At 42.1% G+C, this 26,885-nt stretch overlaps 2 protein-coding genes and 1 pseudogene across 18 annotated transcripts in view; 2 read left to right on the forward strand and 1 right to left on the reverse strand.

Moving 5' to 3' along the window:
- The first annotated feature begins 1,882 nt into the window (after positions 1-1,882).
- Positions 1,883-16,506, forward strand: LOC113047189 (nucleus accumbens-associated protein 1-like; annotated as a pseudogene).
- Positions 16,507-18,557: 2,051 nt separating this feature from the next.
- On the forward strand, positions 18,558-19,895 carry LOC113047210 (immediate early response gene 2 protein-like). Its single transcript, XM_026208546.1, has one exon. It carries the CDS (start codon positions 18,671-18,673, stop codon positions 19,235-19,237), a length of 567 nt encoding a protein of 188 aa, XP_026064331.1. The 5' UTR covers positions 18,558-18,670; the 3' UTR covers positions 19,238-19,895.
- Positions 19,896-21,831: 1,936 nt separating this feature from the next.
- LOC113047183 (voltage-dependent P/Q-type calcium channel subunit alpha-1A-like) overlaps positions 21,832-26,885 on the reverse strand; it is a 39,647-nt gene continuing 34,593 nt past the window's right edge. For 16 of the 17 annotated variants that reach the window (XM_026208495.1, XM_026208498.1, XM_026208494.1 and 13 more), the window contains one exon: positions 21,832-26,089. In XM_026208495.1, the coding sequence (XP_026064280.1) occupies positions 25,487-26,089 (603 nt within the window). In that variant the 3' untranslated portion in view covers positions 21,832-25,486. The remainder of the gene's footprint in view (positions 26,090-26,885) is intronic. The other variant, XM_026208499.1, reaches the window with a different exon arrangement.

Consider the following 26,885-nt stretch of genomic DNA (forward strand, 5'->3'; position numbering starts at 1 on the left):
TCATTTCTGGTGTTTGTCCCCCATGTGTTCCTTTTCTGGCCCTCCGTCCCTCCCCCTGAGCCTCCACCTGTCCGCCTCCCTCCTGGTCTCTGTGTCATGTTTTGTCTTTAAGCGTCTGGTAGCCGCTCCGTAGAGGGGGGGTACTGTCACAGTGTCTGGGTTGTTGTTCCCCGGGGTTCCACTAGATGTCCTCCTTCTCACGGTGCCTGTCCCAGATCACTTCCTGTTCCCTTATATGGTCACCTTCCTCCTTGTTACCTGATTGATTGTTCACCCCACCTGTCTCCTGTTTCCCAATTATCCTTCTGTGTATAAATACCCAGTCTGTCTTAGTCTATGTCACGGAGTCCTTGTCTGATGTCATTGTGTTTCAGGTCCATCAGTCTTGCTTTGTCTTACCCCATGTGTCTCATTCTCTCGTTCCACCAGACTTCCTCTACCTTTCCGTTCTTCCGAGTTCCCCGTTTCATCCGGTTCCCTTTTTGTTTGATTTGTCTCTCATGACTGTTTATTTTGTATTTACCCCTCTGTTTAAATAAAACCCTTACCTGCATTTGGATCTACCCTCTCTTTGTGTTTTTCCCCAATACCTATCGTGACAATGTGCATTACATACTAGCTATATAATATACATAGTACACAGGATGTAATGACTGGGTCTCTGATATGCAGTAGATGTGGCACTGAACCACAAGATATTCAAATGTGACTGACTCTTTAATAGACTTTAATAGACTTTGCATGAGTAATTTAGTAGATGACAAGAAAAAGGAAGACTCTTAAAAGGCCATGTACTGGAATGCTTAAGATGCAGTAAGAATATGGTCGCTCTGATTTTGCCAAATAAGACATGTTCTCGGATCAACATGACATATAAATAAAAATGTGTATTTAACCCAATCCCTACCCCTAAACCGAACCCTACCCATAATTTATTCTTAAAATCAGTATGGGATGAGTGCTGATTAACAAGGGTGTAGAAGCACCTGACTCTGAATGTAAGCCTAAAACAGACATTTCCTGAAAAGTTATCCCTTAATTCTGATTGGTTGATAGGAATGTTGTTCCAGGATCAATAAGGATGTTGTTCTTGGTGAAATCACGCTCACCGAAAGAATACGTAGACTAAAGGTTTGAAAGGGTTGGAGCTTCTTTTTAAGTGAAAATAAAACCCTCTACATCCTGAGATGTTGTAACAATGCCAATAGATGGCAGTGTTACGTTTTGTTTGAATTTTCCAACGTATACATTTTACATCATCACTTTCCTCAAATTAGCTACTACATTTTTACAGTCTATGGGTACAACATGGGGCCGGATGTTTATGTTTTTATTCGTTCAACAAATGGTCAGTTAAATTTCGGATATGGCTAGTTTGATTAAAGAGAAGTAAATTAGTTTAATGACAGATTAAATAGACAAACGGTATTTATAAATATTACTTTTGAAAAATTATAGTAATGGTTGTAAACTGAACATTTTATCTGAATTGAGATGTCACTTATCGGGTTTTTTAAAGGGTTACTCTTAATATCATTTCAACACAATGATCCTGTTTATATAAAGTGACAATGTAACACACGAGTTATCAAAAACTGGATAATGTGTCTCAGGTTCAAGTTACAGCGCTCAAGCAAAAACCCCACTGAAAGCAACAAAACAAACATCGAAAAAAATGATTTAGTTGTCCAATCCACTAATGAAATCCCAAAATAACCTCCCTCGCTTAAAATGGTATATAATATGGACCTGTCTGATTTTAGAGCTTCTGCAGAAGTAAACAAAAAGGCATGACAAAAAGAAATGCAGTGAAATACTACACATACCCCAATCTGGCAACCCACTGTTTCACTTTCACCAAATCGTGACTACGGAAGCCCGTGCGCACGTTTTCCAGACGCAAAAAAAAATGCAATTGGAAATGCATCTCACCGGGGTAATGTAAGGACATCTATATGTTCAGCATGTGACGTCACGCGGTCGTATAGGTTCAGAAACATAGATGTACGTCACCTGCAGGTCTGGTGCGCGCAAACTTAGATGGATTACTCGAACATACAGTGAGTGCTTCATGCTTCCCACGTGAAATGCATTGATAAACGATTCTAATCAAGAATCGTCCTCTAGCCTCATTGACGCTGACAGGTGCTTATTTACATGTAGGGCTGTTGAAATTAATTATGTAGGGATTTTACTGAAATAAGCGAGAGAAAAAGCAAATGCGCCACTCATGACTAAGCGGATCGCAGTGAAATTCTCGAGCTCTAAACGCTGATTCGGTATAAGCAAACGTTATTTGGTGTTCCCGTTAACATCGTCTCGCGTGCATGGGGATTTGTCTGGAAAGACGTAGAGGCATGGCCTACTTTTTGCGCACGTATGGAAACGAGGCGGTGGCTCTTTTTGCTGTTGCTGTGCCAGCCTATGCGCAAACACATCTCGACGCTGGATAGGTCTCCTGGCATTGAGGCTGCGCCTGTGATGATCATGCGATTGAGTGACGACGGGGAGTCATGTCTAGTCTATGCATGATCAGTGGCTCTGCGCTCCGCATCCCGCTGGAAAAAAAGAGTTCGCGCCTCGATAGCTCTGCGATCGACTCCGCGCCTATGCCCACAATGAATGGCTGTTTCCAGCGCGAGACAGTCGAGGCGAGAGAGTGAAGGAGAGCGAGCGCGTCGGACTCCATTGAAACACTTTGAAACGGCCTCCAGCTAAGGGGTGAGTATCCCGCATTTGAATCCGCGCGGCGCGTCACGCGAGGACGGCGCGCGAGCGAGCGGCTGTCCTGGAATCTTGGCTGAAATCCGGCGGATTTGAGATGTTTGGGGGGCATTGATTTGGGGAAGGTGTGCGGTGGGGGATGGGCACAGACTAATGGTACCAACAAAAAGTTTAACCACTTCACCGACCTCACAGACATGGCTGAACGCGCGTGCTGGCAGATGTTCCGGAGTCAGATCTGGCTCACTTAAAAACCCGATTTCCGGGATCTTTTTAATCTGTCAGCCAGACGTCTTATATATATATATGCTTTAGATTTTGAAGGCGACACTTTGCGCGTGATCGATGTTGTTGTGGCAAGGAGTAGTTTGCTCATTTTCTTATCGGCGGAGTCTGGCCGACCCCCCCTAGCGTCGGCGCTGGTTCAGTCTGGCTCGCCCCCAGTACGAGCATTTGTCCCGGGATGACCTGTTGATGTCTGTGAAATAAGATAAGGTGGGGTATCCGAACTCGCGCGGAAACGCCATGCAACATTAACTTTGAAATCCCGAGGACCGAAACGTATGCACTTGGTTGTGTTTTTGTGATGCCAATACCGGCTGTTCATTTAATCGTTGGAGATTGTTGAGTGTTGCCGTTGTAACGGAACGGGGCGAAGCCTCGTTTTGGCGGACCCGTTTAGGCCCGAGGATGTAGGCACGAGCTCGCTCTCGGTGCGGTGCATTGGCAAAGACGGGACAAGAGCGGCAAACTTGCTCATTTCGAGCGACGCACCGCTTAACGTTACCTCCGCTGCGTTTGTGCTCGCTCGCATGTAGGTGCTACATTTCACACAGAGTGGCTCATAGTGGGCGCTTTTTGCCATCGTTCTTCACCCCCTCCACGTCCCGTGCCAGGGGAGAGCTCCGGACGGACACACGGTTAGCCTGCCGCCGACACAGCCTCATAACACCGCTGTACTGGCGGCCAAAGGTTTGCTCTGTTTTTTTATCTTCTACTTCACTGTCCTGCATCGCTGGATTAGTGTTAGTTCATGTATCGGCGTATGTCTGCACTTCCATCACACAGGCTTGGCATCACAGTATTAGACAGATGTTTCTTTTTGCTTTGATGTGCATCAGTGGTTCTCAACTGGGGCCCGGGACCCCGCTTGGACACTCTCTGTAAACTTCCTAAGGGGCCTCAATCTTTTTATATTTAAGTTATTTATTTTTTATTTTTATTTTTTATACCAGTTAGCGTCTTAGAATCTATATTGTAATATATGTATAAATGTAATATAAATAGTGTATCATGTTACTCTAATGGAAAATCATCGACTTCCCATGTACCATTCTTTTATACAAATATTGAATTGAACAATGTTTTCTTTATCTTTACTTTATTTTTCCTACGTAAAACATCATTTTTTTTCACTCTTCTTATGTTTGCTTATCTTTCCTTTCAAAAAAAGTTGGAAGCTAGTTAAGCAAAGAAGTTCTGTAGCACCAAACAAACAGATTCATGTATTTATAATTTTCTTTCCTTAAAGAAGGCACAATGTGGTAATGCTCAAATCACCAAATGTGTAAATCTTTAGATTAATTACAATGAATTATTTTTATATATTGACAGCAATGGTTTAGTAAAACGGTTACAAGCACCTTTGCCTTTGACTGTGGGTGAGTTCAGGTAAACTAGGACACGTTTTGATTTTGATTGGCCCAGTTGACATGACTTAACAAGAAATTAAAAGCAGTAGTTCACTTAAAAATAAAAATTCTTGTCACCTTTTACTCCCTTTCAAGTTGTCCCAAAACTGTACAAGTTTCTATTTTCTGACAAAAGTGGATATTTTAAATAATTTTTGCAACCAAACAGTTGATGGTAGACATAGACGTCCGTAGTATGGTAAAAAAAATATCCCTTTAGAGTAAATAATTTGTCATTGACAATAAGTGCTAGAAATTTCAGTAGTTTACCTTACTTTTAGTAAAATAAGACTGAAGATATGACATTGCTTTTTTTTCTGTGTTTTTACAAGTACATGTGATAGATGCTCCAGCCTCATCAGTTATTGCATGTTGACTGTTTGAAAGTCTCATACGTGCAGATTGGCTTGTGAATAAAGACTTTAAAAGTCTCTGTTCCTTGCACACTGTGATAACCATACCTAAGGTGTCCTCTCTTCCCCACCCCGAGGGAAAGCTTCTTAAATAAACCCTGGGCCTCTCAATGTGTATGTGTGCCACTGCTCTCTGGCCAACTGTAAACAAGCCGTTTTGTCCGATGTCTATGGCTTGTGTTTGTGTGTGTGTGTGTGTGTGTGCGCATGCAAGGGAGGGGGAGCGAGCCTGAAGTCAGACAAAGAGGGTACTTCTTTAACAACGAATGTCCTGTTAGTTCTGTGTGATCAGATCAGATTCAGTGATTTTTAATGCAATGGCTTGTGTGGGAAACATGTGCCCAGATGTTCTGCCTACCGCCGTCTAATCTTAATGTGTGAAGTATATCACATCACAGTTTATTCTGTCGTGTTGGTTTAGCTGACATGATTTGAGGGCTGTTTTTACTTCACCAAGTGACTGCTAAACAATAAGCCACAATTTTTGCGCTGACGGCAAAATGTCAATCTGTGCCTTCTCAAAAAGATCTGCCACTCATTCTGCCGCTGATCCGCCAAAAATCCTCCCCCGACTAATATGAGCGTATTTTTTGCCTAAAATGGAAGGCATTGTAAGCAGTTTTAAACTCTGTAGTAAAGTTTTGGACAGCCCATTTTATAGTAGAACGTGCAGGTTAAGCGTCTGTATTGAATTTCCCCAGCAGCACGGCTGTAAACTGTAACGATGGCTTTGCTCATGGTGTCACATTTAGCTGTAATAAGACTGACTGCCATGTTAGTCAAAGCCCATTGTTTTCCTCCCTTTTCCTCAACTATGACCTCAATCACTGGTTTGCTATCTGTGTGGCGCTCTCTCCCTCGCTGCTGTAGTACTGTAAAGAGTGCCATTTTATCTCTGTCTCAGCTGAATCACCATCTCATTCAGATTAGCAGTCACATCCCGCTCACAGGATTTAAGAGCCGGCTCGCCAACCCCCCCTATTATTTTTTTATAGAGTTCGCGTGTTCTAGGCCGCTCGAATTGCACACAGACTCCTCCCTGGGGACTTATACATCTCACCTTTTAATGTAACAGTCTGTTGCTGGTGGCCGTTTGTGTCTTGCAATAAATTGTGTCGGATTCGGAGGATTTTTACTGCTTTAAAAGCAAATGATGGTTGCAGTGAGTCTTCAGGGATGAACTACTGTGCTGCTGAGAGAATGCTGCTGACAAAGATCTCTTTCTTTCTCTTCCATCTCTCTTTCTCTCCTTCTCTTCCTCCGGTGCTGCTCAGATTTCTCTGGTGGTGCTGGCCATAGCGCCATGGCTCAGACCCTTCAGATGGCGATCCCAAACTTCGGCAACAATGTCCTGGAGTGTTTGAACGAGCAGCGGCTGCAGGGGCTGTACTGCGACGTGTCCGTGGTGGTGAAAGGCCACACCTTTAAAGCCCACCGCGCCGTGCTGGCGGCCAGCAGCTCCTACTTCCGTGACCTTTTCAACAGCAGTGCGGGCAGCAAAACCCCTACGGTGGTGGAGTTGCCCCCGGCCGTACAGCCGCAGAGCTTTCAGCAGATCCTGGCCTTCTGCTACACCGGCCGCCTCAGCATGAACGTCGGAGACCAGTTTCTGCTCATGTACACGGCCGGCTTCCTCCAGATCCAGCAGATTATGGAAAAGGGCACGGAGTTCTTCTTGAAGGTCAGCTCGCCCAGCTGTGACTCACAGGGCCTCCATACTGAAGAAACCCCTCCGTCGGAGCCTCAGAGCCCTGTTACCCAGACGGCGGCGGGTGCTGCGGCTAACGGCGGAGGCGGGGTGGTGGCTACGACAGCCAGTCGACCCACTTCCTGCTTGACCCCGTTGCCCCTCGTCTCTCGGGTGAAGACAGAGCAGCCGGAGGCCTCGCCGTATTCGGTGGTTTGCACGCCGGTGGCCAAGCGGCTTTGGGAAGGAGGCAATCGGGAAGGTGGCGGAGGCTCAGGGGCAGCCGGCGGAGGAGGGATGAGGAAGGCAGCTCGTTTTTCCCAAGAAATGGCACGTGGAAGCGCTATTCAGCAGCAAGGTAGCATGGGACTTGGTATGGGTCTTGGAATGGGCACAGGGGGCACGGTGGAGGCGGAAGCACCAATGGCAACGGCACGAGCAGTGCCACCCCTGAAGGCACCAGCCCCGGTACTTTGAGTGCCTATGCCAGTGATTCGCCCATCTCTTACCATGATGATGAGGAAGAGGAGGAGGCGGTGGATGACGGCACTGAAGAGCAGTACAGGCAGATCTGCAACATGTACACCATGTACAGCATGCTCAACGTGGGTGCTACAGGTGAGTCCACAGCACTGCTGCAGCCCACGAAATACTTGAAATCATTTACTCAACCTCTTATTATTCTAAACTTGTATGACAACTTTATCTTCAGTGGAACAGAGCTGGTGAAATTTTAACAATGTGCTTGTTGCCTTTTCCATTGGATTACAATAAATGCAGACTGGAGCTTTTAAATGTCAAAAAAAGATGCAAATGCACCACAAACATTGTCCATATGACCCGTGCATTATAATTCAAGTTTTCTGAAGCAGTTATAGCTTTTTGCAAGAAATTGACAATTTTTTTTTTTTTTATTAAATGTCAACTTAATTTTACTCTCTATATTTTTAGATGCATGTTACTTATTTTGAACATTTCGTCCATGCATACATTTTCATTATTTATTTGACCTTGCAATTTTTAATCAAATTTTTTTTTTAACGGAAAATGAAAAGACTTCTCTCTGGTGACATGTAGTTGATTGCAGCTCCCACACCTCAAAATTCAATCAACAACCGCTGGAGAGAACAAAGTCCCCAAGCATTTCGACAATTTGTTACACTAGAATGCATGTCTCAATACAGATGAAATGTCTGGTGCTACGTTTTTTCCAGCATAGTTATTATTCATTTACAATATTTCCCTTAACAAAAATGAATGAATAAAAAGAATAATTATTCTACAAATTAAACATTACTGCTACACCCATCAACTTTCACCATTTTCGGTGTATAAAGACACAAAAAGCCATCTCCACTCCCAATTCATGATTGCATTGTAAATAAACCACAAAAATGTCTTCGTCTGGTTCCACTGAAGAAAACAGAAGTCACAGGTTTGATGATGGCAGAGGAGAATTTATTTTTAAGTTTAAATTAGCACTTCCTTTGCTCCTGTGTGTGCTGTAATGTATACAGCCTCTTGCTTTATTGCTTTTCATTTTAAGTTAACTATTGTCTACATTCTTTTGTGCTTCTTAAATAGGAATATCATCACAGCTAAATTCACACTTTTTGCTAAATGCTTGAACTGTTTGGAGCTCATGAATATTTTATGAGAAGTACTTCTTATCTTCTCTCAGACGGCATGAAAACCGAATGTGTTCTGATGCCTTTGGATTTCACAGGTCTTTTATTAGTCTTGGTCCCAAGAGCTCTGTATTATCTGTCTGTCTTTGAGAGTCAAAAGACTTCACGGCTGTCAAGACTTCATGCACGGAGATCACGTTTTTGTCTTCACGCTTTCTCTACTCTTGGTTAACTCCGTTCCCTTTCTCAGCAGGTGAACGTGTGGAGGCCTTGCCGGACCACTCAGAGACGCGGCCCAGGATGCGTGGCCGACAGGATCTCGCCTCTCTCCCCACCGAGCTCATCGCTCAGATCGGCAACCGCTGTCACCCCAAACTGTATGAGGAAGGTGACCCTGCAGAGAAACTGGAGCTAGTTTCAGGTCCGAGTCTAATCACTGTACCTGTTCATTAACAAAAAAAAAAAAAAAAAAAAACGCAACCGATGAACCAAAGTATCTTGAGTCAAAGGTATACTGTAGTGGAATAAATCCTTCTTTTGTTGTTCAAACCTTCGTCATATCATCCTGCATGGGTTTTATGAAAACATCTGCTGAGAAAACAATGTTACGGTTAATCTATAGTAGAGTCAAATAGGGAGGAGAACCGGCATCATACAACTGAGTCATGTTCAATAGCCCATGAAAAGCAAATGATCTTGTGTGATGATTGATGGGTCCACCGTGTTTGGAAAAGCCGTGTTGTGGTATTATGGTGTAGAACAGGTTTTGTTGAGTGACTGTAGTGTAGTGGAGGCTTTTGTGAGCTGTAAATCAAGGCCTTTAGTGACTCTGAGCCGCCCGACTGGATCTGTTCAGGACATGTAAGTTACAGATGAATTCCGCTAATCGCTGGAACTTTATTTAAACAGCAGTCACGTATATATAAACATGCAGAGCAAAGTGCTTTACAAATACGATAAAGGCAAGTGATCGAACAAGACCAGACATGAAGCAATATAAAGTGGAAAATGAAACGAGGAATTGAAACAGACAAGACTTGCAATAAAAAAAAAATGGAAAAAACCATGGTCTTTGAGGGAAAAAAAAAGTCATCAGAAAGTCATTAAAAGATGAACAAATACAAAGCGCTGGAGGAGTGAAAAGCAAAAAATGGAAATGAGACAAAAATGTTTAATTAAGAGCGAGATAAGGATAAAATAAGCTTCTGAAATGGTTTGAATTAGTTTTAGTCAAACCCATAACGCTTGGAAGTAGGATTTGTTTTTTGAATTCTGATGTCCAACATCTGGTTTGACTTCTTTCCCATCACGGGAATAAATGACATTTTAAAATGTTAAATAGAAAATGGTTCTTTTCAAATAATATCAGTTTTCACTATTATTGCATTAATTGTATTGTCTTAGAGACTTCTTTCAGAAGTTGCATTTAATGAGTATCTGCAGTGAGCACAACACTGCATAAGTTATCACACAGATAGATGCAGAAGAACATCAACCATATTTAACAAAGCCATAGGTGTAGAAAAGCTGCAGAAATAGAAAAACGGATGTCAGGACAACAGTCAGTGCTTAAACTTCACAAGTCACTGTTAGTACGAACACACATGAATGATCTTTAGCAGTAATAAGGAAAGCTGAATTTCTCTCTGAGCTTTGCGTGATTAGTATTCATTCATTTTTGGGCCTTCTATGCATTCATGCAAATCAATGAGTCACAAGGCATTTGTCAGTCTTTCAATATGTAACTGCTTGTATGTCTTGATGACATGAATATGAATGAAGTTTCACACCTTTTTTAAGTGAGATTGCTGTATATTGTGGACAGGCACCAGTGTGTACATCTCCCGAGCTCAGCTGATGAACTGTCACGTCAGTGCGGGGACCAGACACAAAGTCCTTCTGAGGAGGCTGCTGGCTGCTTTCTTCGACAGGTGAGTCTTGGAAACGTTAAAGACGTCTTCCATAACAGTGAAAGGGTATGACGTCTAACTTTCTGTTTCTGTGTGATGTACAGGAGTACTCTGGCCAACAGCTGTGGGACCGGCATCCGTTCCTCCACCAATGACCCCAGCCGTAAGCCGCTGGACAGCCGAGTGTTGCACGCAGTCAAGTGTGAGTTGCCGCTCTTTTATAGTATTTCACTCAAAAAGGAAAAGTCTGTCATCGCTTACTTACCATTATAATTTCTTTCTTTTGTTGAACACATAATAAGATTTTTTTTCAAGAATGTTGATAACCAGACGGATGCAGCTAGCTGTTTACTTTTTGTTTTCAGACTATAGAAGTCATAGGCCAGTGGCCTTAAATCTAAACTTGAGGGTGTGTATATTATGACAGATTTTTAATTGAATTGAATGGTCCCTTTAAAACTGTTCACTAGGGGTAGGGGGGAAAAACTGTTCGGTATAGTTTTGCAATATTTGTGTGCTATTGAGACACAGACACAAAGTATGATTTTTTTTTTTTTTTTTCATGACCTGACTTGATTTGTAAGTACTGCACTTCATTTTACAAGCTCTGTGCATAATGTGAAAAAACAGATCAAATTAATAATAGGAATCTTTTTTTTTTTTTTTTCAGACTGTCATTTTACAAACAACACAAGAGTCTCAATGCTGTCACTTCTCTCTATAATGCTCTCTCATTCTTAATATATCTCTATATATGCAAAGACTATAGACAAAGACTGTTCACTCTTAAACTTATGAATAGGAAAAACTGCATCGGTTAATATGATGAAATAGTCCCGCCTTCTAAATGAAAGAGCCAGTCGCTGATTGGAAATGTCATTGCAATTGTCTCTGGTTCCCATAGAAACCTGAGGCTAGCCCAGCCAATGTGCATGCGCAGTCATAAATGTAATGATTGCGCACAGTGTAATTATGCGCATTGGCTGGTGTTGCCTGTAAAAACTGCTTTGTAAACACTTTTTTTTTTAACTTTAGAAACAACTTTCATGGGGCAGTTCATTTCAGATTTTGTAGCTAGTTTGAGATATGTAATTTAAGTACAGCGAGCAGTTTTTGAGATTTGAGATTTTAGCAGTTTTTTTTTTTTTTTTTTTTTAGATGGCACTCGGTCTTGCATGAGCTGCCCGGAGACAAAATTGGCCATCGAGTAAACAGATTTTCCCTGAAAGGGATTTTGATATGTTATCGCATCACTCAGCATATTGCAGAATGTTTAAAATTGCTACAATTATTGAATCGTGATAATAACGCATTTGACAATCAATATAACTCTGCGAGAAAGGGGAAGTCAAAAAGGAATGATTTTGTTGCAAAACACGTTAAAAATCACTTATTATCCAGCTTTTGAGTGATAAAACCATTGACAGCCAATCAGAATCAGCCCGGCACCAGACGACATACCTAAGCACATGCTTCTAATAAACAGAACGTTATCATGAATCGGTGTGGGAGCTGAAAGTTATCTGTAATAGTTCTGGTTCTTGGTGTGATCTAGTTTTTGGAAATATCTTCTTCCCTTGTGTCAACAGTTTACTGCCAGAACTTCGCCACCAGCTTTAAGGAGAGCGAGATGAACGCCATCGCGGCGGACATGTGCACTAACGCTCGGCGCGTGGTGAGGAAGAGCTGGATCCCCAAGCTGAAGCTACTGATGGCGGAGGGCGATGCCTATGCCAATTTCCTCCCCGACAGCATCAAGATGGAAGCGGATGGCCTCAGCGGCGACCCCGCCTTCGAGACGGCGAGCCTGGAGGGCGGAGCTTCCGTGGAGACCGGAGGATCCTCGGGCGAGTCTCTGCAGGGTGTGGGCGGAGACAACGGTACTTTGTTTCAGTGAGCGACTCGGTGAGGAAAGCCCTGCCCCATCCCCTCTGCCACCCCGCCTCCCACCCCGCTGCGTGACTCTGGGCTCTGCTGCTTCTGCCTGGGATGGGAAAGGGAGAGTCCGGTAGGAGATTGGAGGAGATTGCACGGTCTAGCATCGGGAGGATCACAAGGGGTTGATGCCAGGGGCACTATTTTCTTTTCAATCATTTTTGTTTTTTGCTGAATAACCCTCTTTTGCACAGAAGATCCCCTTTGCCTTCCTGCTCGGCAAGTAAATCTAGTCACCGATGCTATAGGAATGCGTAATTAGGACCAGGAAAGGTTCTTGCGACCGGAGGTCCGAGGTCCCGGACCTCTCTCTACTGAATTTGAATGTATTCATGATTTTGTAGCACCTGGCTATGTCAGACTAGCCGATTGTATTTGGCCCAGGAGAGAGACAGGAAAAATGCCCGTCATAAGATCTGAAGGGACAGCAGATGGAGAAAGTAGTGAGGGAGGAGAGGAGAAAGAGAAGAAGGTTGCATATTCCGTCTCTCGTTCTGTCTAAAACGGAAAGAATCTGATATCCTTCTCTGCTTCCATTCCTCCCAAAATATATGTGGGATCTTAGTCTGCCACGTTCTTTTGTTTTTTATGTCGCCGTTTTCTCCTTTCTCCTTCTACTTGTTCCACTGTATGTGATTCATATGAATCCAGAGTTGATGAAAGATGATTAAGGACTGTAAAGGATAAAAATATATTTATCTGCTCGCACCTTTAGAGCTCGAGAGAGAGGGATTGTTTTAAAATCTCGTCTTTTGTGTTTTTTTTTTTTTTTTTAAACCTTTTAAATTTTTTTCTTAAATGTTTCTCAAAAGACACCTTGTTGTCAGGCTTTAAATGGAAATAGTGAGAAAAAATAAGGACTATTTTTGCATAAGGATTATCTTGCATTTCAAAGACTGGTGCTTGGCTTGTATCTCGATCACGCTCGTGTCCGAGGCTGAATTCGATGTACAGGGGCAGTTTATCCAGAAATGTAAATTCTGAGATCATTTCCTCACCCTCATCTCAAACCAAACACAAAAGAAAAGTGTTTGTTTTCATTCAGTGAAAGGCCAGTGGGGTTCAGTCTTGTTTTGGACTCGCTGACTCTCACTGCATGCACATGAAAGTGTTCTTTAAGAATACCTTACAGGTTCGAAAAGACTTGATGGTGAGCAAATGAAGGCCGAATTGGATAAACTATCTCTTTAAGAGAAAAGAAGAATTGTGTAGGACATAACAACAAAGTGTTTTTAATCTCTCAAAACCTTTTGAGCTTCCCCCATCATCGCACACAAACACGCTTTTACAGCCCGGGGGGAAGGGAGGTTGTGCTTCTCATTGTTAGTCACTTTACTGTCTTAAGGTAGTGACTTTGTGTGTGTTTGGGAGCGGAGGAGGGTTTCCATCGCCTGTGTCCCAGGAGAGGAGGAGTCGGAGTGATTAAGTCTCTTCATGTTGCCCATGTCCCTGTTTGGGCAGCTGTGTGTGTGTATGTGTGTGTGTCTGTGCTCGCTTAGGCAAGCATGTCTGTGTCCGCACAAGTCACCATCTGTATACATTCCTTGCACATAGTTGGCACTGTGTGTTTGCATGTGGGTGATGTGTTGAGTCGGGGATTTAGGGTATGTTTGTTTCAGCGTTTATGTGCCCGAGGCGTCTCAAACGGATGCTTTTAAGGAAATTCGGCCGTCTGAAAGTTTGCCGTAAGCCGTGAACTTTTGCATATCCTGGATTTCCATCGGGATTTGAATGGGATTTCATGTGATGTCTTAATGTGTGCTCAGGCATGGGTTTTAAACACGCATGCCTCACCAAAACAGAAATCCGATATTGTAGGCTATTTCATACCAGAGTTATTAGGCACTGCGTGTTGGTATAAATCATGTTTTATTTTCACGCGTCTGATCTCCTGGGACACATACAGTAGCCGCCCCCTTTCTGACAGAGGAAGTGGACCTCTTTGCACCTTTTCGTAGACTGAACTAGAGCTTTTTGCACCTTTTTTGTAGAGGAGAGTGGTGGATTGTGCACCTTTTTTGTAGAGTGTAATCGATGGTTTTTGGACTAAACTTCATGGATGTGTATGTGTCGGTGTCTGGCCCGGACCAGAATGCACCCCTGCGTCTGTGGCCAGCCGTGCAGAATACTGATGTAAATATCAAAGAGACTATTGAACAGATTTTGACCACGTTTTGAACAGGTCACTCGTCTTTTTAATTGATGGCTTACATTAGGTCTTTCACCCCTCTTGTTTTAGCTCATGTTTTCATTTCTTTTAGTTGCATAACCAAGTCTGGCTTCTGCTGTGTTTGTATATCTGGAAATTGTAGTTGTTGTGTTTTTTTTTTTTTTTTTCTGGCTTAAGCGTCGTAGCAAATAAAGTGAACTCCTGGCAAGTTTACTACTTAACTGCAGTCTGGTTCAGGTCTGACCGGTGACCTCGTTTCTTTTTCTTATCCTTTGGACCAGAAAACAATAATGCCTCTTGTTTAGAAGTGTACAACATTCGAGTAGCCTGCGAAATCAACATCTGGGAACGTGCAAGCATCCATTTCCTTCTCCCGTTTTATTCCTCCATTCTTTTAGCAGACCACGTGTACTGTATTTACTTTTCAACAACTACTAATTCAAGGTGAAAGAGTTGACTTGCCAAGTTTTTTAAAGATACAATATAGAGTTGTTTGACTGATGATAGAGTACGGAGTGTTTTTTTTTTTCTCCATTTCTTTTTATCGACTAAAGTGGTGGGGGGTTATGGTGAGGGATGTACTGGTGCTATGTGTGCTATTCTTTAGATGTTAAAGGTCTGCTGGGTCACTGGTGCCTTTCAGGAGGACTGCGGGAGACGAACTGCGTGTGTATCTGGGTGGGGCACGGAGCAGCAGTGCTCCCCTCTCTCTCTCTCTCTCTTTCTTTCTCTCTCGCCAGCTATGACTGTGCCAGTGTTTATGCGTCCTCCATTTTGATGGCACAGATCACATATGCTGCATGCGTCGCTGGAGAGGAACCGCTGTGTCCGTGCGCCACCCGCTGTCTGTGTGCTGTTACTGCAGCTTAGATTTACTACTTACAGTCAACACCAGGGGGTGTCACGCCTGAGAAAGATGACTCTTGACGGCCACAAAAAATGGCCTATCTCTTACAAGGAAGTTGAAGGTGACGTGTAATTATTTTTTTATTTTATTATTGTTAAAATACTACAAGTAAGCCATTTGAAGGTTGATCTTTATTTGTATTTTTCCCTCTAAAAGGCGTAACACTGTGGCTCCGTGGCGCTATCAAAAAGTTGCTCTGTTTGTTTGAGCATCACAACCAGCCCAAAAGAGCACCAAACCACGGCGCAAGTTCGAAATCATAATTTTTTTCACTTTTTAAAGGATTTTTCCTTTACTTAGCCTCGCCTGTTATCAAGTTTGAATGAAGGGACCAGTGTTGATCAAAAAGGCCGGGATGTCCATATCACGCTGTCTATCTGTCTGCTCTCTGTGCTCGAGTAAAGCACCTTTTTCTGGGGTTTGCGTTCATAGACGTGCTCCTCGGCACCTTGTAATTCAGTCTGACTGTGTCACGGAGTGCAGAGAGCAGATAGACGGCGGACGCCTGAGCGGGTGAGTTTAAGTCTTGTCATTCTTCCTCGTAACACAGTTTGTTGGGGTCCTGTGCATTGTAGATCATTGTGAATTTGTAACCTGGCGGACCGCTGACAGCATGCCAGAGAGAGTACGGAGCGATGTATTATAAATTGAACTCTTTTATAAACTGTGACTGTCTTTCCTTTCTGCAAAAAAGGCAGAAACCGGGTCCGTCTGTTCTGGAGCAATGGCTGTATTTTGCAGGGTTTCCGTTGGCTTGCAGTTTTTGCTACTTTTTTTGTCAACCTAAGCCTCTTTACCCAGAATGCAGCACTGCTATTCCACTCTAAATAACAGATATACCACATAAAGATACTCTCACCTCTTTCTCTGCGTGTTGCGTTCTCTTCCAGCACACCCCAACACTCTGCTTTCAGTCTTTCCCTGAAATGAGACGGATGGTGATTATAACCCAACTTTGCAAATGTTTTGGTAAAGTAACGTGTGTGACAGCCGGACAAATTGACGTCCGGACATAGTATCACGAATTACAGAGAAATACAGACAGGATGGGGGATGACATCAGCTCGCTTGAACACTCAAAACAACAAACTGGTTGTGAAACTTTTGTTTTTACGATGCAGTGTCTCACTTTCTATGAATACATCCCTATACAAATCTATATACTGTATATTCCATGGAAGCACTAATGAAGTTTGATTGTTAGTCGTGCACTCTCAGCATGAGTTGTAACCCATCCCCAGCTGTGCTCATGCAGTGACCCTGTAGCGCCAGTGCTCATCCACTCCATTCTGTCTGTGTTCAAAGTGCCAATAACTTTGTGAATCCCTAACTGTGACCCAATATTATCAAAAGTAATTGCACATTAACTACTGTAAAAAATGAGTAAGAGAAAAGTCAAAGGATACAGCTGAATATCTTAATAAAAGTTTATAACAAAGGATTGTCTTTGGCTGTTTGTTTGTGTGTTAAAGCAATTCTCAACTTTTTTTCCCCCCTCAACTATGTAGGCCAGAGGGAAAAAAAAAAAAAAAACTAGGACTGTCAATAGATTTAAATAATTATGCTTTGCTCTGTACACTGGGAATTAATTCTACACTGGGAATATATATATATATATATATATATATACATATTATATGTATATGTATATCTATGTGTATGTATATAGAACCTCAATAACTGTACTTTTTACATTTATGTGGGAAGCAAAATGACTTCAGATTTGAAGTCTTGTTTTCTGAAAAATACAAAATGTTGTTTAAAACAAGAAGGAAAAAAGATATGGCAAAGGGAGAAAAAGTAACAATAAGTTTTTTTTCTGAAAAAAAAAATATATATATATATTTATATATATATATATATACACATATTGTTTTTGGTTCAGAAAATAAGAGCGATTTGTACTGGAAAACAAGACAAATGTACGGAGTAAGAAAATTATCCTAGCCATGTAACAGCTTTAGCATTTTAATTATTATTTATTTTATTTTTTTTATAATACTTTAAGTATTTTTCTTTTATTCTTTTTAAACAATATTTTGAAGCCTTCTTGCAGCCCTTTATGTCTGGTGAGTCCACCTAGTTAAGAACCATTGTGTAAATAGTAGTATGTTTAACACAATGCACTAACTACAGTCTTTCTACATGGAGCGAGTACAGTTTGACAAAAACCTGAGGTCTTTCCTGAATCCAGCATTATGTAAGAATTTAAACTAATAATTTACATTTCCGGAAAGTAAATGTTGAATGTCAAACATTTTTTTATTTTTAAGGCACAAGACTTGCAATGGTTTACTGCAGCCAACACTGCACAACACTCGGGAGCCAAGCAGATAAATAGATTTTCTCTTACCTCACAATAACTCAATGAACTCTTTCCTCGTTGTATCAGGCTATTGTGAGTTATCATGCAGACCTTGGGTGGTAATTGAGAGCTTTTACTGAGAACTAGCCACAGAGAAATGTGTGCCTATGCAGCCTTTCTTCATACAATCTGCAATCCAGAAACTGAGTTTGAGCGCCCTTATTGACATTTCGTTATTTATTTTATAAAATGGCCTTGAATCTATCCACTGCCTCTAATACAACACTGTTGTATTTTGAAAAGAATTGCATTAGCATATCTCGTCTCACATTCGACATTCACAGTGTTATTGTATAATTCCTTCCACCGAACACTAAACTGAATGTGGACTGAATTCAGAGAAAAATAAACCCCTTTGGGAAAGCAACATTCAAACAACACCTGGGAATCTGCTCGATAAAATGGTGCTGTACGTTTTACGCGAAAACAGCTGGATACGATCCGTAAATGGGCAGAGGAAGTTTGACGCGCACATGTCGTCTGAGGTTAGTAGCTATGACGAAATCATTTGAAGCAAATATGGTAACAGGAAGTAGTCCGAGCGCGCCCACGCATCACGGGTTTTCCACAGAGCGGACCAACTAGCGGATGTTCCTTATATGGGCACAAGAGAATGCGGAAGCTAACAATATCCATGAAAATCAAAGTGACCATTTAACCCAGGCTTAAAAAAAGGCCAAAACCTTTGTTATTGTGTTGTTGTGTTGAGTAAGAATAGAATAGAACCAAATATAATAGAATTAGATAATAATAGAGTGGAATAGAATAATTAAAATTACAATATCCAAAGTGTCTTTGTGTAAGGTAAGATTATAAAGATATATTTTCTTTAAAAATAACATTACTCGAAATTAAATGCACCGATAAAACAATCGTGTTATTACATTTGCGTTAAGTTATTTCAGTTTATTTTTTTACAAATATTTTTTTAAAGGTCATTGATAGTCGATGATTAATTTAGTAACGAATCACTAATCATCAAAACCCCCTCTGACAGATTACATCAGAAACAGAGTGATACACGTTCTGACTTATTTCCTCAAAACAAGAGCCGCAGGTCATGGGAGGAGCCCGGCTGTCAATCAAAACCGCGTACGTCACCAAAACTACATAAAGCGCGCTGTCTTTGCGCGGAGGTTTACTTCGGTGAATGAAACGACAGTGAAAGTGAACTGAGCTCAGGGGAAATTATCTACACCGTTGTTGTTGTTTTCAGAAGTTAACTGAATAACTAAGAACAATGGATGTCACGGCAGAGGCCAAGCAGATCATGGTCCAGGCGTTGAGTAAAATATACAGCTCGCGCACGCAGCGCGGTGGACTCAGTCTCCACCGGAGCCTGCTGCTGACCCTCGTCATGAAATCTGCACGGGACATCTACCACTCGGCCCGACTGACCAGCGAGAAAGAGGTGCAATCTGACACACACGGTGCCACGGAGAGCACAGCACAAGCAGAAGAGCCCATGGACACAGCGAGCTCCACGCCTACGGCTCTGCGCTCGACCGAGACACAGGCTACCGAGGACGGGAAGAGCTCCGGGCTCGAGGGTCCCTTACAGATACACGACCCCGCAGGACTCGCAGTGGACAAAGAGAACTGCAACCCCGCCGGGACGGACCGTCACTCTAGAAAGCGGCGGAGCAAAGGAGCCACAGACCCGGACTTCCTACCATGCAAGAAAGCCAAACTGGAGTTCGCGGAGGTCAGAGGAGCTCTCCAGGCGACCCAGAGTAACTCGAACTGCGGCAGAGCTCTCGACTCACGGACACTCGTGCCCATGCCGAGAACTATTGTCACTTGTTGAAAAGACTATAAGCGCAATGGCACAACAGAAGGACAGCAGAGAGAGCTTTGCGCGCTGTCGAGGCGCGTGTCTGCTGCTGGAGTACTCAGGGCTCTGGACTGAGGTGCAGAAGTCAGTGGGTGATTACTCACAGTGGAACAATGTGACAGACGATTACTCATCCCAGAGCAGCTTGTTTTGGAAACGTGTGACTAATGGTGCTTGTTCAAACTACCGTGTTTCTCTGATTCAGGACGTGACGCGGTGCTATTACTTCTGCGAGAAGTGTGACTGAGAGAACTTCCACGGATATTCATGTCCAGAACTTTATTTTCTATTTATTTATTTACCACTAATGGTGTCTGTTTGTTCTCTGTGTGTGTGTGTGTGTGTGTGGTTCAGACTGTATTCGTCTAAAGTGCTGTCAGCATTGTCCAGTCATTACACTGACTGGGATCTTTTTGTGTGGTCTTCTTGCTGGAAAATCCATATTAAGCTGTGCTTTGGATCATTGTAGGTGGTTTCTCACTGGTCCAAACTAGAAGACCTTGGTCAGACAGCTAATGGTCAGGGGTTTTCCAGCAGGTCAATGTGACATAAGCTACTACAAACAGACATCATGATGTTATGGTGTACATCTACCTCACTTTTGTACAATAAAATATTCTCAACCATCTCATTTCTGTGTGTGACGCAGTTTGTTCAGAGGGTTTATCCGGACCTGAGTCAGCTGGGCTTGCTGTGTGTTGTTGAAAGTGTTGGCGGTCATGTGACCGGAGGCGCGGATGGCTCGCGGGCACGAGGTGTTCGCGGAAGACAGGATGCGGTGAACACATCAGGCCGGATGATCGCTACCGTCTCTCTCTCTCGCTCTCTTTTCACACACCCACTCCTTTTCAACCCCCATAACCGGATCAGGAGGATATGGGGAACAAAATAACAGAAGCAGTAAAACGTTTAAGCCATATACATGTTATTAATGAATCATTAGCAACTGTAATTAAACCCAAACTTAACGCTTTTTTATTTATTTATAAACCATTTATATAGCCTATGTGTGTGTGAACCCTGGACCCCAAAACTATTTTTGATAGATAAAACCCTGGACCACGAAATCATAAACATAGCTTATGTAAAAATAAACAAGCTTTCCATTCCACTGATGGTTTGTTAGGATAAGACAATATTTGGCAGAGATATAACTATTTGAAAATCAGGAATCTGAGGGTGCAAAAATCCAAATATTGAGAAAGCTTTTAAAATTGTCCAAATTAGGTTCTTAGCAATGCATATTGCTAATCAAAAATTACGTTTTCTATATATGGCGTTATATCAAAAAACACCGTGTATTAGATGGAAAAAATATGTGTAATAGATACAGAAATCTGCATTTGAGCCATGTGTATAATTATTGTTGACGCAGCAGATCGTGCCCATGTTGGAAGGGGTAAGGGTGCAGGAAGCAGGAAGTGGGGCAGGCACACGAGAGGGGGGGATGTGGGAGTGAGCGGAAGGAGGTATTAATATACTAGAGGAAGGACAGCACCCTTCACACATCCGCACATCTGGCCGTCATACCCTAGGGGGAGGGGGGCTGCTGAATGCCTGTGTGGTCCATCGATTGTCCTGCTAATGGAATGAGTCTCCCTCCCTCTCCTTGTGGAGCCTGAAACCTGATCCTCCGGTGTCTGAACTCTCTCAGGAATGCGCTGTTAGCTCCTGCAGTCTCCTGACCACACGGCTTTACAACACCCGGTCAGCAGAACTACAGATAGACTAAAGACATGCAGGAGCAGAAAAAGGACAGAGCAAGGCTAAAAACTAAAGGGACAAGCTAATCATTTATCAAGCTGCCTGATGATACAGTAGATTTAAGATTCTGAGCTATTTAACTTGTGACAATGACCATATTGATGGGCTAGTTCACCCCAAAATGAACATGTCTCCCATTCCAGCTTATGTTTCTCGAAATTCATAAGTTTATATATCACAATTTTTACTGGAAAAAAATATAAAGAAACTTGTGTGTGTTGCCCAAAAATAAATAAATTGAATTGTAAACTCAGCATTATAAATATATATATATATATATATATATATATATATATATATATATATATATATATATATATATATAAATTTTTCTTTTTTTTTTCTTCTCTATTTTATTTTCCTTGTTGCCCCTGAAGCTTACAAGATGCTTTTTGGGTCAATCAAATTTGACACTAATTTCTGAAGTACATGTAGCTCAAAGACGAAGAACAGAAAAACACGTCTGAGAGTTTTGGGGCCGACTGTAAGTACTGGTGCTTTTCAAACCCGTGCCAACAGTGTGGGTGTGTAACTGATAGCAGCAGCACCATGAATGAAAAGTGTTAAATACTGCTCCGAGCACTTTCTCCCGACCATACTCGCTACTTGACCTCTGTAGCTCTGGAGGTGTCCTATGACTACTCCTGTGGTCTGATGTGTCAGATAAGGCTTAAACAGAGAACGATTATGCTAAATGCTGTTTACTCCTAACCATGCCTCACATTCTTTGGAAATGATGAAAGAATCATAAACTCAAAACCATAGTGAAGGCAGGGCTTTCAAAAATCAAAAACGGCAAGGATTTTGTTCTTGACTCTTTTATTTCTTTCTTTTTTTGTGACAATAGTCATATTGACGTGCCCTGAACATAGTGTTGAAGTGTCTCTCCTTCTAGTTGGCAGAAAAACAGCTAAAAACAAAGAAATAAACAACTCTCAAATTGCATCAAAGTGATTTTCCTTTCCAGAATATGCTGTTCTTTTTTATGTCTGTTTTTAAAAAATAGAGCATAAAGTAATATATTACTTTAAAAAAGATTTTTCTGTACTTGTGTATTTTTCTACAAAACATTTTTTTTTTTCGTATTCCTGCAGTTGACTTGTTATCAAACGCTGTGGCATGCACATTGCACATGCAATTCTCGAGGTAAATGCTTCTCTATTATTATTTTTTTTTTTTCTGACAAAAACTTGCTTATTTTCAGTTTCTTCTTTTTTACAGTGTGACTCCCACATCGGCATTGTATTTTAAATTGTCACGTGTTTTGCCAAACATGAACTGAGGTTGTTAGTAATGATAAGTTACAGTATGACAGACAATGAGAAATGTCAATGTCCTATCCAGACCAACGCTCGTCTTTTCTCTCACAGCCACACGCACAGCAAGAAGTTGAGAGAACAGCATGCATGCAAACGAGGATGACTGAAAATCATTCGCTTGGTGAATATTGTCAAACATATCATCATGGACCTGATCACAAACACACACACACACAACGTTCACAGAGACACATCATTTCCTTGACTCTTCTTGCAACTCAAAACAGGTTGGTATTGCATATATAGAGATACTCTCAAGTCTCATGAAGCTAAATGCCTAACATGGATCAAAGAAACCAAGAGACATCTTCACTGCAGCTGTATAAATGTGTAAAGAGGGGATGTGCGGTCTAAATAACGGTGAATAAGGCACTGATTAATCTCAGTAATACATTCCTAAGAATGCAGTTCTCAAAAAAAAAAAAACAATGACAACAAAAACTAATAACGCTCAACTAGCAAGGGGAGACATGAAACTTGAATCCTGTGTCTAATGTTTACATCCTCAAGGACAATATACTCACCGGTTGTGGACACACTTAAACAAACAGTCTCAAAAGGAGAGCCACACACTTACCAGTTTCATCAGTAATGCTACATACAGGACTCACTCGAGTGGGATTGTGCATGTTAATATGTTAGTAAATGCTACATACATTGTCTAGTTTGCGCATGCTTAAAAGTTGGACTCGTTCGGCAGCGTGTCTGTGTATGCAGAGTCATTCCACAGAGGATAAAGAAGACTGAGATGACGATGGTAATATGGGCCAAAAGACACAAAGATTAGTGGGACACAAGAGACAAGTTTTGGCAGAAAAGGCCCGGTCATTATTTCACCCATGCAATTTGATTGGCTGTGTTACATGTTCCTGTGCAGTTTGATTGGCTGTGTTACATTTCCTGAACACAGGACCGTGCACCATCGGTGACAGACACATAGTACGACTCTCAGTGTACAGGTCATTGACATAAACATGGAACAGAAAAAGGTGAGACTGACAAGAGCCAGAGCCACTGGCTGCAGAACAACGTGGATCACAGCGCCACCTGCTGATCTTGTAGAGGTAGTGGAGCTCAGTTACCTTCTCACCATTGACTAGCACATCAAAATGTCAAAGGGACTTTTTAGGTTAGTTTAAAACAGGGGTTCTCAATCTATAATGTAAATCTCTATTTTAATATAGAATTTATTTAATAAATAATTCATTTAATAATTGAATAAGAAACACATTCTAAATAGAGAATTATAAAAATAATTTAATAAATAAATTAAAATCCTATTAAATTAAGATTATTATTAAAAGAGTAAAAATAGATGTAAATAATAATAATTGTAAGAGTTTTATGCCAGCCTAACCAATCCTTGTTTACTTAATATCTAAATGCTCTTTAAAGATGTATACAACACGTTTATATCAATATGGCTGATAGCTAGTCAGCTCTTCCTCTACTATCTTTTATCCTTTTCATTGTTTTCCTTCTTGATAAAAAGTGTTCACAGTTACAGAGACTCGAGGTCAGATGCATGCTTCGCACTGTCATTAACGCTCAATGATACGGCTGAGAAAGTGTTTCCATGGAAACATCCGAGGACGGATGGGTTTCTGTCACGGCCCATAACGGCTCACTATCACAGAGCTCCACACCATCTACACTAAACTCACACCAAAACAAGTATGGCAATACAAAGAGCAGCTGTGTCAAATACAAAAACAGGTAGAAAAAACTAATTATAAGCATCATCATCATTCATCAGCAGCATCATTATCATCTTCATCAACAATTATCTTCATTTATGCAATCATCTTTATACACACATTATCATTATCGACATGAAATCATATGTAAAGTTGGAGAGGTTCTCTCTCTCTCTCTCTCTCTTTTCTCCCCATCACCTCTCTGTCTGTGTTTACCCTGGAAGACTGGAAGAGCACGTTTACGGCGGTGTAAGGGAAAAGAATCACACGTGTCATTTACATGTTTGTGTATTTTACGTGCTATTATATCTGCATTTTTGTGCAAGTGAGCAAATCATCTACACACTGATGGAGGAATGTAAATAAAAAGTTATAAAATGTCAAGCTTAAAAATAATTGTGCTATCCATTTATTTCTGATTCGCAAATTCGGCACCAAATCTGGTAGAAAACATTGCGAACTTCTCTCTGGTCACCCATTTACTGGGACGAACATTAGCAATGGCTTCTTCTCCCCTTTCCTCCTTCAGGAGCGAGGGATCTCACAGAGAGAGAGAGAGAGAGAGAGAACGCCAGGGACATGACAAAAGAGCCAACGAATCGATCCCCCCTCCCCCTTTTTATCCAAAGTTTCTTTATGTATTTTTTTTTCTCTCTCTTTTTTTTCAATCATGCAGGATTTCCGAGGGATTTATGTTCTGGGAGTCCAAACAAAGCTGGGCAGTGCAACAGAAGATTCAAACTCCAATGTTTCCAGTGAGAAGCAGAAGACGAAGCCGTAGAAGAAGAAAGAGTGAGGAGCATTTCATTTTTTCTCTCTCCTATTATTATTATTATTATTTTGTCTGTGATTCTTCTTTCTTGCGTTTGGGGGTCTGAAGTGCAGGGTGGGCTTTCCTGATTTAGCTCAGGTGAGTTCACCTCCAACTCCACCCACAACTTCCCCGCACGGGCGAACAACGCCTCCCCCTCACTGGGATGATTATTAACAGTAAACACAGATGATAAAACTCATCGATATTTCCCAGCATCTGGACTGATTTTTGCAATAAACGAATCTCCTGTTAAGTTCTGCAAAATAAAAAGTGCTCCACCTTTTTTTTTTTTTTTTTTAACGAGTGCTAAAGAGTTCCTAGCAGCTCATTTCCGGAGGGACTGCGTGAAATGTCCTGGGGAACGAAGTTCAGACATTCCTCCTCCTTATCAAAACATTGTTATATTCTTCAGAAAAAAGGCTAAGAACAGGATTTCGTATTCAGAAGTCTTCATATTCACTGGCAGCTGTCCGTGGCTTTCAGGGAAACACTCGGCAGCAGAGGAATCGGAAAAGAAACGAGAAATAGAAAGAAACGAATCATGCCTTGATTTCCCCTGTGGACATTCAGCGCTCTGCCTAGTGTTTCCCCGGACTGAGTGGCCAATCACCCCTCCCCGTCCCAGAGGCTAGCACCAGTCATCCTCATCAGTCTCACTGTAGGGTTCATGGAGGCCCTTCCTGGGCCCTCTGGGATGAGGAGGCTTATGAGTTCCCGGGTGAGCAGGTGTGTGGTGGTGGGGAGAGGGCGAAGACGAACGGTAGCCGTTTGGCATGCGCCGTGGATGTGGCTGGCCCTGAGGGGGGGTGCTGTGGCGGGAAGTCCTGGGGGAATGTGGGTGAGGGTTGCCCTGCACAGGGCTTTGCTCGTAGGATGGAGGCTCGTGGTGATTGAACTCGTTGTCTTGCTTGTCGTAGAAAGCGTCGCCCTCCACGCTCTCCGTGGGGTCAGGGCCCCAGTGTGCATGACGGGTAGAGCGAGGAGAGCCGTGGTGGGGAGGGGGAGGCGGGGGCTCGGGGCCGGGCGGACTGAACCGACGGGAGGTCGGGGTGGGGTGTCGGTTCTGCTGGCCCGGAGGGGGAGTGCCTCCAATGGGCTTACGGACCACGGGAGAGTAGGTGACATGGGGTCGGGGCGTGGCGGGGGTTTGGGGAAGCTGACGCCGGCCGCGGCGGGGCGTGCTGGTCCCAGAGGTGGAGGGGACTGGACTGCCGCTTACTGAACTACTGCCCTACATGAAAATGGAACAAAGCAAATAAAACAGAACCACAAAATTAACCACACAACAAGAAGAAGGACAGTAGGAGATGACAACACACACACCACAGTCAGAGAAGAAAGAGCGCAGTCATGAGAGAGACACACGAATGAGAGACATTGCAAAGCAGCAAGATGCAAACAGCCATAAAATAAACGACCAAACGTGAAGCAACATATCACAGGGAAAAGAGAGGACACAAGAAAGAAAAGAACAACAGAAAGAATTGAATTCTGTTGCACGTGAGAAAGTTACTTGTTTAATTTTGGTCTTGACAAAACTAGGCTAGTGTTGTGAATACAAATGAAACTGAAAAAGAATTCTTTCAGACTAGTCAACATTATTTTTGGTCCTGGCTATCACAATATTGTTGGAAATGATATTGTCACAATATAAATGAATAGCATAAACTGACCCGGGACGGAAATAAAATGTTGATTCTTGAAGTTAAACATCATGTTTTAATACAAGAAACAGATGGGTTCTCTGCACAAATCATTTCACTAAATCAGTATTTTACTCGTGTTTTTCAGTAAAAATTCCAAAACATCCTTAAAACAAGATTTATAAGAGAAGCAACAACAACAACAAATCATACTGACCCCAAACGTTTGAATAAATATCTGTATATGTTAAACAGAATTAAGACATTTATTCAAATTCATGAAGTTTTAAATAAAGTTTCATAGTTTTCTCATTGGCTTTCTAACAACGTTCAATCTAACTAATGTTTATTCTTAAAACAAATACAAAAAAAACTATTGCTCAT

This window comes from Carassius auratus, chromosome 28 (assembly GCF_003368295.1).
Source record: "Carassius auratus strain Wakin chromosome 28, ASM336829v1, whole genome shotgun sequence".
Classification (NCBI taxonomy): domain Eukaryota; kingdom Metazoa; phylum Chordata; class Actinopteri; order Cypriniformes; family Cyprinidae; genus Carassius; species Carassius auratus.